The 11,609-nt window shown below is 52.3% G+C and overlaps 1 protein-coding gene across 1 annotated transcript in view; it reads right to left on the bottom strand.

Moving 5' to 3' along the window:
• Positions 1–520: 520 nt before the first annotated feature.
• Positions 521–11,609, bottom strand: part of LOC147109755 (rho guanine nucleotide exchange factor 1-like) — a 77,406-nt gene continuing 66,317 nt past the window's right edge. Inside the window, exon 7 of the mRNA XM_086003873.1 lies at positions 521–657. Within this exon, the coding sequence (XP_085859999.1) occupies positions 630–657 (28 nt within the window). The 3' untranslated portion in view covers positions 521–629. The remainder of the gene's footprint in view (positions 658–11,609) is intronic.

Genomic DNA, 11,609 nt, shown 5'->3' with positions numbered 1-11,609 from the left:
AACACTCAGGACAGTGACCCCAGGAGCTCGGGCAAGGGAACGGATCCAGACACCAGCCCCGAACCCAACCTTTCAACGTAAATACTGCACAATTACAAAACAGTACCGCCAAACACAGGCAGTCAGAGACACAGGTGCACGAAGACAGAAAGAGTGACACACACAGATACACACAAGTACATACTTACTGACACATGCAGAAAGAAATACAGGAAGACAGAGACAAACACAAACAGGCAGAAGGAAGACACATACAGAGAGCGAGACAGAGAGAGCGAGTGTGAGCCAGAGAGAGAGAGAGCACGACAGAGAGAGACAGAGCGAGAGACAGAGAGAGCGAGCGAGCGAGCGAGAGACAGACAGAGAGAGAGCGACAGAGAGACAGACAGACAGGCAGCAAAACAGACAGTGAGACAGAGAGACAGGCACAGAGACAGAGAGCGACAGACAGACATACAGGCACACAGAGAGGGAGAGACAGACAGAGTGGCAGCAAGACAGAGACAGACAGACAGCGAGACAGACAGACAGACAGTGAGACAGACAGACAGACAGCGAGACAGACAGACACAGTGATACAAACACACACACAGACTAAGAGACAGACACAGAGAGACAGGTTGATGTCCCTACCTTTTCTCGTCGTCTGTATTGGAGCTGAAAGAGAGAGACAGAAGGAGTTTGGTGAATCCCTGGGCACTCAAACCGAGGGGGACAAGGCAGGGGAATCAAACCGACAGCACCGGCCGTCAGAGACACAAACACAAACAGGAAGATGATCAAGTGGATGCAGGCTCGCACAGACTCAAACCAAACTCAGGGCTTTCTGCCTTACCGACACTGTCACCTTTCAGAATAGATAGCAGCGCCACACAACTCTGGTCAGCCCACATCCGACACTCAAGACACAAAGCTCACCCGTGGAAAATCATTTCGCCAAACTGCTGTGGTTTTATGACTTGAAGCTTCGATCAGCTGATTGTACATGATCTGACGGCGAGGTGGTGGAGGGGACAAGCGCTGTCTCGCTGCTGGAAGAACGAGTGGCTCACAGTCTTGGCAAACCCCCCTCTTTATCCCAGCTCCTACAAATGATGCAACAACTTTACTCTCTTTCTTCTCTCTCTCTCTCTGCCTTCTTTTAAAAATAGACACAAAGGGTCGGCTTGTTGGAGAGGTGGGGGGTGCACAGCCCCGTCCAATCAGAGGGCCACCAGACCAGTAGCCAATTGGCAGCTAGGACTCTGACTTCATTCACTTTCTCCCCCCTCCCCCACCCACCACTCCCGGGGGAGGGGGGGGGTTCAATGTCACATGGTTTACATTGAATGAATGACCGGGTGAGGTCACTCCCTCGCAGTCTCAGTTTCCCAGCGTCTGTTACCAGTCAAACCTCAAGGCTACTTCCTGCCCAAGACAGCGTCCCTGTGTGGAGCTAATCTACAGAACAAACGGGAAACTGTTGAACCTCCGTCGCCTCCAGTTCAGATCCAAGGTCGTCCCATCCTCGGTCGTTGAATTACAGTATGCAGATGATGCTTGCGTCTGCGCTCACTCGGAGGTCGAACTCCAAACCATCATCAACACCTTCACCGAAGTGTACCAGAACATGGGCCTTACACTAAACATCCGTACAACAAAGGTCCCTACAAAACTGCCCCCGCCACACAATACTGCCCCCCCGATTATCAAAATCCACGACAAGGCCTTGGACAACGTGGACCACTTTCCATACCTCGGGAGGCTACTGTCAACAAGGGCAGACGTCGATGACGAAGTTCAACACCGTCTCCATTGTGCCAGTGCAGCCTTCGGTCGCCTGAGGAAAAGAGTGTTTGAAGACCAGGACCTCAAACCCGGCAGCAAGCTCATGGTCTACAGAGCAGCAGTGATACCTGCCCTGCTGTATGCTTCAGAGACATGGACCATGTACAGAAGGCACCTCAAAGGAGCAGGGGTAGGCCATTCGGCCCCTCGAGCCTGCTCCGCCATTCAATGAGATCATGGCTGATCATCCAAATTCAGTACCCTGTCGCTGCCTTCTCCCCATATCCCTTTAGCCTTGAGAAATATATCGAACTCCTTCTTGAATATATTTAATGAATTGGTCTCAACTGCCTTCTGTGGTAGAGAATTCCACAGGTTCACCACTCTCTGGGTGAAGAAATTCCTCCTCATCTCTGTCCTAACTGGCTTACCCCTTATCTTTAGACTATGACCCCTGGTTCTGGACTCCCCTGCCATCGAGAACATCCTTCCTGCATCTAGTTTGTCTAGTCCTGTTAGAATTTTATAAATTTCAATGAGATACCCTCTCATTCTTCTAAACTCCAGCAAGTATAAGCCCAATCGACCCAATCTCTCCTCATACGTCATTCCTGCCATCCCAGGTATCAGCCTGGTGAATCTTCGCTGCACTCTCTCCATGGCAAGAACATCCTTCCTCAGATAAGGCGACCAAAACTGCACACAATACTCAAAGTGCGGTCTCACCAAGGCCCTGTACAGCTGTAGCAAGACATCCTTGTTCCTGTACTCGAATCATAAAAACATAGAAGATAGTAGCAGGAGTAGGCCATTCGGCCCCTCGAGCCATTCAATGTGATCATGGCTGATCATCCAAACTCAGTACCCTGTCCCTGCTTTCTCCCCATACCCCTTGATCCCTTTAGCCTTAAGAAATATATCTAACTCCTTCTTGAATATATTTAATGAATTGGCCTCAACTGTCTTCTGTGGTAGAGAATTCCACAGGTTCACCACTCTCTGGATGAAGAAAATCCTCTCGCTATGAAGGAGAATAATTGCAGGGATATGGGGAAAAAGCGGGGGAGTGGCAGTAACTCTTGAAGGAGCCAGCACAGACTGGATGGGCTGAATGACCTCCTTCTCTGCTGTACTAGTCTATGATTCAATGATTCTAAGTATGGGCTGGGACGACTTTTAAAGGGACAGCGCCCCCTCTGGTACTCCCGCCACATATAAGAGCAGGGAGGTTATGATGGAGCTGTACAAAAAGCTAGTTAGGCCACAGCTAGAATGCTGTGTGCAGTTCTGGTCGCCACACTGTAGGAGGGATGTGATTGCACTGGAGAGGGTGCAGAGGAGTTTCACCAGGATGTTACCTGGGCTGGAGCGTTTCAGCTATGAAGAGAGACTGGACAGGCTGCGGTTGTTTTCCTTAGAGCAGAGAAGGCTGAGGGGGGACCTAATTGAGGTGTACAAAATTATGATGGGCATAGATAGGGTAGATAGAAAGGAACTTTTCCCCTTAGTGGAGGGGTCAATAACCAGGGGGCATAGTTTCAAGGTAAGGGGCAGGAGGTTTAGAGGGGATTTGAGGAAACACTTTTTCACCCAGAGGGTGGTTGGAATCTGGAACTCTCTGCCTGAAAGGGTGGTAGAGGCAGGAACCTCACAACATTCAAGAAACATTTAGATAAGCACTTGAAATGCCATAGCATACAAGGCTACAGACCAAGTGCTGGAAAATGGGATTAGATTAGACAGGGCTTGATGGCCGGCGTGGACACAATGGACGGAGGGGCCTCTTTCTGTGCTGTATGACTCTATGACTCCATGACTCTATTGGCCCAGAAATTCGAGTCTCCACGGGTGAGTACGCACGGGGTACTCACCCGTAGGCCCAACGGAAGTGCCGGTTTCGTGCATGCACTGCGCATGCGTGGGAAATTGGAACTTCCGTTCCCTTAAAGGAAGGGGTTCAGAGGTGGAACGCGTGCGCCGGAGAGGCAGCGCGTGCGCCTGGAACTTATGTTTTTTTTCCAGGTTTCTCCGGGAGGGTAAGTCTCCTGGAGTTACACATGTAAAAAGCAGGCGCAAGGCCGGCTTTTAACAAGGTAACAAGGTGAATTAATTAAAATTAAAACATTTATTCCACAGGTTTATTATTTTTAAATACTTTAAAGAAAGGTCATCGAGTCGAATACCTTTATTCAGATAGGAACCTCCGTTCCTACAGTATGTTTATTTTTAGCCCCATTAGAAAATGGAATAAATTTTTTCAAAAATTTAAATTATTGTTTAAAATAGTTATTTTATGTAATTTATAGTTATTTTAAAAATGTGATTTTTTTTTTTTTTAAATTGAAGTTTTAGTGATGTTTTGGGGCTTATAGTATTTATGGTTTTGACAGCTCTTCCTGTCAATTTTATGAATGAAGCATTCCCTGCTACCATTGGCTCTCCATGGCCCACGTGATCCCAGGGGACGCTTCGAACTAACTGCGCCCCTGGGATACGCAAGCACTGTGCGCCGGCAGTTGGAGCAGGCCCAGGATCGCAATTCCACGGGGGCCCACAGCTCAATGGCCGGCGCATCAGGTAAGTGCAGGTCGGAGGCTTGCACCCGCGGGAAGCCTCCGACCCGAATTTCTGGGCCATTGTTTATGAATTTAATTCCCCTTGACCGTGACGGCAGACTTGAAAGCTCTGGGGCTTGGTCCCGCTCGCTCGGCACACCTCCCGCTCTAGTCCAGCCAAGGCTGCAAGTCCAACACGCTCTTGCGCCCCATCACGTCCGTCCCCTCCTCTCCCCCGCCCCTCATCACGTTGTTAGGCTCAATATTCATCCGTGACTGCCCGCTCGTCTACCTCGCACCGCCTTCAAACTACAGGAGTCCTCAAGGAGCAGACTGCATAAAAAGAACTTGCATTTCTATAGCGCCTTTCACTGCCTCAGGTCGCCCCACAGCGTTTCACAGCCAATGAAGGACTTTATTTGAAGTGTAGTCACGGTTGTAATGCGAGAAACGTGGCAGCCAATTTGCGCACAAGTTCCCACAAACAGCGATGAGATAATGACCAGATCATTCAGTTTTTAGTGATGTTGGTTGAGGGATTAATATTGGCCCAGGACACCGGGGAGAAATCCCCTGCTTTTCTTCAAAATAGTACCCGTGGGATCTTTTACGTCCACCTGAGAGAGCAGACTGTGAGGGAGCGCCGTACTGTCGGAGGGGCAGCACTGAGGGAGCGCCGCACTCGTCGGAGGGGCAGCACTGAGGGAGCGCCGCACTCGTCGGAGGGGCAGCACTGAGGGAGCGCCGCACTCGTCGGAGGGGCAGCACTGAGGGAGCGCCGCACTCGTCGGAGGGGCAGCACTGAGGGAGCGCCGTACTGTCGGAGGGGCAGCACTGAGGGAGCGCCGTACTGTCGGAGGGGCAGCACTGAGGGAGCGCCGCACTCGTCGGAGGGGCAGCACTGAGGGAGCGCCGCACTCGTCGGAGGGGCAGCACTGAGGGAGCGCCGCACTCGTCGGAGGGGCAGCACTGAGGGAGCGCCGCACTCGTCGGAGGGGCAGCACTGAGGGAGCGCCGCACTGTCGGAGGGGCAGCACTGAGGGAGCGCCGCACTGTCGGAGGGGCAGCACTGAGGGAGCGCCGCACTGTCGGAGGGGCAGCACTGAGGGAGCGCCGCACTCGTCGGAGGGGCAGCACTGAGGGAGCGCCGCACTGTCGGAGGGGCAGCACTGAGGGAGCGCCGCACTGTCGGAGGGGCAGCACTGAGGGAGCGCCGCACTGTCGGAGGGACAGCACTGTGTGAGTGCCGCACTGTTGGAGGGGCAGTACTGAGGGAGCGCCGCACTGTCGGAGGGGCAGCACTGAGGGAGCGCCGCACTGTCGGAGGGGCAGCACTGAGGGAGCGCCGCACTGTCGGAGGGGCAGCACTGAGGGAGCGCCGCACTGTCGGAGGGGCAGCACTGAGGGAGTGCCGCACTGTTGGAGGGGCAGTACTGAGGGAGCGCCGCACTGTCGGAGGGGCAGCACTGAGGGAGCACCGCACTGTCGGAGGGGCAGCACTGTGTGAGTGCCGCACTGTTGGAGGGGCAGTACTGAGGGAGCGCCGCACTATCGGAGGGGCAGCACTGAGGGAGTGCTGTCGGAGGGGCAGCACTGAGGGAGTGCTGCACTGTCGAAGGGACAGTACTGAGGGAGCGCCGCACTGTCAGAGGGGCAGTACTGAGGGAGTGCTGCACTGTCGGAGGGGCAGTACTGAGGGAGCGCCGCACTGTCGGAGGGGCAGTACTGAGGGAGAGCCGCACTGTCGGAGGTGCCGTCTTTTGGATGAGACGTAAAAGGTGGACGTAAAAGATACCACGGCCACTATTTCGAAGCAGAGCGGGGGAGTCTCGCCCCACTGGTGTCCTAGCCAACAGTTATCGCTTGACCAACATTATTAAAGAGAGATGATCTGGTCACTTATCACTTTGCTGTTTGTGGGAGCTTGCTGTGCACAAGTTGGCAGCCGCGTTTCCTACATTACAACAGCGACCACACTTCAAAGGTACTTCATTGGCTGTGATGCGCTCTGGGACGTCCTGAGGTGGTGAAAGGCGCGGGAGAAATGCAAATCTATCTTAATTACTGAGTCCTGGCCGAGGCCAGCATAGGAGTGGGATGGTCAGTGTGGACCAGGGACGGGCGGCGGGTAGGAGCCAGCAACACACCAGCCCAGTCAGTCAGACTTCAGTGTCTGTATATTGCGATAGCCAAAGTTCTTCAGCAGCAGGGCTGCAGTCTACGTGAGCTGTTGAACCATGGGGGACCTCGCTTTGCTGTGGGGTGGCGGGGGCGGGGGGGAATATGAACTGAATGTTACACAGAAAGGACACCTGTGAATATAGGTGGGTCATAGAGTCATAGAGTTATACAGCACAGAAAGAGGCCTTTCGGCCCATCGTGTCCGTGCCGGCCATCAAGCCCTGTCTATTCCAATCCCATTTTCCAGCACTTGGTCCGTAGCCTTGTATGCTATGGCGTTTCAAGTGCGCATCTAAATGCTTCTTGAATGTTGTGAGGGTTCCTGCCTCTGCCACCCTTTCAGGCAGTGAGTTCCAGATTCCAACCACCCTCTGGGTGAAAAAGTTTTTCCTCAAATCTCCTCTAAACCTCCTGCCCCTTACCTTGAATCTATGCCCCCTTGTTATTGACCCCTCTATGAAGGGGAAAAGTTCCTTTCTATCTACGCTATCTGTTGTGTATGTACCTTGAAGGGAAGAACTGGTTTTAGACTGCAGTACCGGCAGTGACCACCCCTGTATAAAAGGCCCTAGCAGGCTTCTGTATTTCAGTCTGACGTTGCCCTCCTGTTCAGTAAAGTACCTGTTAAACTGTTCTCCTGAAGTCCGTGTATTATTGAGGCGCAGACTTTACAGTGGCGACGAGTAAGTTCGAACTCGCCTGCAGTGTGGCATCATCTCACGGGGATCTCGCCTTGAGAGGAGGTTTCTTGGAGGTCGTAGTCTGAGCAACGGGCATCGACCGCGGGCAACCGTCCAAAGATTCATCGGTGTTCGGAGAATTGCGGGAGAGACTGTGGAGAGCTGTGCTTGGCTCCCCAGTTAAGGTGTTCCAGCAAATCGTGCTGGTAGCAGGTAGTGCGCTGACCCGTCCGGACTGCGGTGGGCTCAAGCTCGATCGAGCGGCTCTACAAAACGGGCTGCGCAGCGTCGCCGGGAAAAGAAAACAAGAGAAAGAGAGGGTGGAGCGCACAGGGCGCGGTCGGTGCTCAAGAACCGGGCAGCGGAGAGAAAATAAATGGGGGGGAAGGAAAGCGAGACGCGCTGAAGCCGCGGGTCGCCGCCATTACCCCGTAGAACGCTAGGAGCAGCGCGGCAGCAAGGGGAAGAAGGAAAAGCGCGGGAGGTGCCATTTTATTCCATTGGGGAAGACGAAAAAGCGCGGGAGGCGCCATTTTAAATCACCCAAGATGCCGAAAAGTGGCAGTATCACTGCTTTCGACAACGAGGTAGAAGACTGGACCACGTATGTGGAAAGAATTGAAGTGTACTGCAAGGCAAATGAGGTGGCCGATGGAAAGAGGGCGTCGGTATTATTGAATTTGATGGGCGCGAGTACGTACGGCCTATTGCGGAATTTAATTACCCCAGCTAAACCAATGGAGAAAAGTTTTGAGGAACACCTAAACCCTACATCGCTGCTGATAACAGAAAGATTCAAGTTCCATAAAAGAAACCAGCACAAAGATGAGAGCAATGCTGACTATCTTACGGAACTACGCAAGTTATCGAAGCACTGCCAGTTCGGAGCAGGACTGGCAGACACCTTACGGGATAACTGTCATGAATCGACGAGACTATGAGTGGCTATTCTCACACATACCCTTAAAGGACACGTCCATTGTATTGAAGACATACGCGGGGCAAAAGGTCTACCCCAGAGGAAAAATAAGGGTGCCAGTTAAATATAACGGCAAGGAAACACAGAAACTATATATGTATATACTACGAGATGGAGGACCACCATTATTGGGACGTGAATGGATCCGAAAAATACAATTGGATTGGCATTCCATTCTGGCGCTAACCGTGACTGACAAAAAGGATGATGACGTCGCACCTGGACGTCTGTCACAAATTCTATCCGACGCGGAAGAGGTGTTCCAACAAGGACTTGGGACTCTAAAAGGAGTAAAGGCAACCATAAAGATTGAGGATAACACAAACCCAAAATTTTTCAAGGCCAGACCGGTGCCATACGCGATCCGACCGGTGCCATACGCGATCCGCCCAGCCGTTGAAGCTGAGCTGGAGAGTCTGGAGCGTTCGGGTGTGCTGTCCAAGGTGGACTGGAGCGAGTGGGCCACACCCATCGTTCCTGTAATGAAGAAAGCATTGAGAAGCACGCCTGGGGAGCCAAGGAAGGTTCGCATCTGTGGGGACTTCAAGGTGACTGTGAACCCAGTCCTGCACACAGTACAGTATCCACTTCCGCAGATAGAAGATATTTTCGCCAGACTATCTGGAGGGAAACGTTTTACAAAGATTGATCTGGCCCAAGCGTATCTACAAATGGGGGTGGAAGAAGCATCTAGAAAATACCTCACGATAAACACTCACAAAGGCCTTTACCAGTACAATCGACTGGTATTCGGGGTAGCATCGGCCCCGGCTATTTGGCAGAGGGCAATGGAACAAGTCCTGCAAGGGATCCCGGGGACCCAGTGTTATTTGGACGACATCCTGGTTACGGGCGAAAATGACAATGAACACCTTGCCAACCTGGAGCAGGTGCTCACGAGATTACAGGAATATGGGCTACGAGCCAACCGCCCCAAATGCGAGTTCTTCACGAGACAAATCTCGTATTGTGGCCACATGATTGATGAGGAAGGGTTGCATAAGTTGCCGGACAAGATTGAGGCTGTAGTCAAGGCTCCAGCACCGGAAAATGTGTCGCAACTGAGGTAGTTCCTCGCGTTGGTGAACTACTACCATAAGTTCTTGCCGAATTTATCTACAATTCTGCACCCACTGAACGCCCTGCTGCAAACCAGAATGACATGGAAATGGAGTGATGAGTGTAAGCGTGCCTTTCAGGAATATAAATGCCAAATCACTTCAAAAGAAGTATTGGCCCACGACAACCCAACACTACCAATTCGGTTGGCATGTGATGCGTCACCCTACGGCATTGGAGCGGTACTGTCACACAAATTCCGTGACGGTTCAGAGAGGCCAATAGCCTTTGCGTCGCGCTCGCTAACCTCAGCCGAGCGTAACTACGCCCAGATTGACAGGGAGGCCCTCAGCCTGGTGTGGGGGGTGAAGAAGTTCAATCACTATCTGCACGGACAGAAATTCACCCTACTGACTGATCATCAGCCCCTGGTCTCCATTTTTAACCCAAAGAAGGGCGTTCCGGTGATGACGGCGCAACGGCTGCAAAGATGGTCACTTTTTCTAGGGGCACATCAGTACGACAGAGTACAAGTGTACGAAACAGCATGGAAACGCTGATGGGCTGTCGCGCCTACCGTTGCCTACGGTAGAAGAAACACCTGCAGTGGACCCTGTTGAGATATTCCATGCGACCATAGTCGAATGTTTGCCTGTTACAAACTCGAGTATAGAGAAGGAAACCCGAAATGACCCGACACTCTCTCGGGTCTACGATTTGACGGTGAAGGGATGGCCAGCATATGGCGACTCACTGTTGCCAGCATTCTCGCCAAGGAGAGAACAGCTGTCGGTGTGCCGGGGAACCTTGATGTGTGGATCCCGAGTGGTAATTCCACCCAAGTTGAGAGATAGAGTGCTCAATGAGCTTCATGAGGGTCATCTGGGAGGGGTAAAAATGAAGAACCTAGCCAGGGCGTTTGTGTGGTGGCCGGGAATCGATAAAGAAATCGAGGATATGACCAAGCGATGCACAGGATGCCAGAAGGTCCAAAACGCTCCACCACAGGCCCCGCTACATCCATGGGAGTGGCCCTCATCTCCATGGCAACGAGTACACATTGATTTTGCTGGTCCATTTATGGACTCAATGTTTCTAATCGCTGTGGATGCCCATTCGAAATGGCCAGAGGTCATTAAAATGTCCTCCACCACCACGGAGAAAACTATTGCAGTCCTAAGGACCATCTTCGCCAGGAATGGGTTGCCAGAACAGATTTGCTCCGACAATGGGCCACAGTTTGCGTCTGAGGATTTCCGGAGGTTCCTGAAGAATAATGGGGTTGTGGCGACATGCCACCATTGGACATAATCCGCTCACGGCGGCACGGACAGTTTACGCAGGCGCACTGCCGTCAGCAGCCGCCCCCAGCCGTGGGCCCTTTCCTCCGGCAGCTTGTTTCCCGTAGGGACAGGCTGCCGGGAGAACTTCCTGTCTGGGGAGTATTTAAGTGGTTGCGCGGGCTTTTTAAGCACTTGTTTTTGCCATGATGTAAATTAAAGCAGTTGTGTTCCATCAACTCTGGTCTCGACTCCCACGTTTGCCGCGGTATCTCAACAGGGTGAAACATTACACGGTGGCATAGTGGTTAGCACTGTTGCCTCACAGCGCCAGGAACCCGGGTTCGAATCCGGCCCCGGGCGACTGTCTGTGTGGAGTTTGCACATTCTCCCCGTGTTTGCGTGGGTTTTCTCCGGGTGCTCCGGTTTCCTCCCACAGTCCAAAGATGTCCGGGTTAGGTTGATTGGCTATGATAAATTGACCCTTAGTGTTAGGGGGATTAAATACGTGGGGTTACGGGGATAGGGTGGGATATGTGTTGGTGTAGGGGTTACAGGGATCGGGTGGGATATGTGTCGGTGCAGGCTCGATGGGCCGAAATGGCCTCTATCTGCACTGTGGGGTTTCTGTGATTTCTGTGATCTGCCCCATATCATGCAGCCACAAATGGATTGGCTGAGAGATTTGTTCAGACCTTTAAAAAGGCCATAACGGCAATGTATAATGACGACATACCACGACAACACAAGGTGGATAGTTTCTTGTTTGCTTACCGGAATGCGACACATGCAGTAACCAAACAAGCTCCAGCCGTACTGTTCTTCAACCGAAGGCTAAGATGTCGCCTGGATTTGCTCAAACCAAACATAAGACGAGATGTTGAGGATAAGCAATTCCAGCACATAAATGAGAAGCCAACCGGAGCTTCAAGGTAGAGCAACCAGTCTTGGCCCGCGACTACCGAACAGAAAAATGGCAGCCAGGAACGATATGCACACAGCAGGGACCACTAATGTACACAGTGGACGTTGGAGAGAGCATTGTGAGGCGCCATGCTGACCAGATTCTAGAGTCACAGGAACAAGCCAAACCCGTGCCACGAGAAGG

The sequence above is a fragment of the Somniosus microcephalus genome, chromosome 12, assembly GCF_052327205.1.
Source record: "Somniosus microcephalus isolate GS21.2 chromosome 12, FLI_Smic_1.0, whole genome shotgun sequence".
NCBI classification, from domain to species: Eukaryota; Metazoa; Chordata; class Chondrichthyes; order Squaliformes; family Somniosidae; genus Somniosus; species Somniosus microcephalus.
The sequence above is the reverse complement of the archived record's forward strand: the minus strand, read 5'-3'. Positions and strand labels throughout refer to the sequence as shown.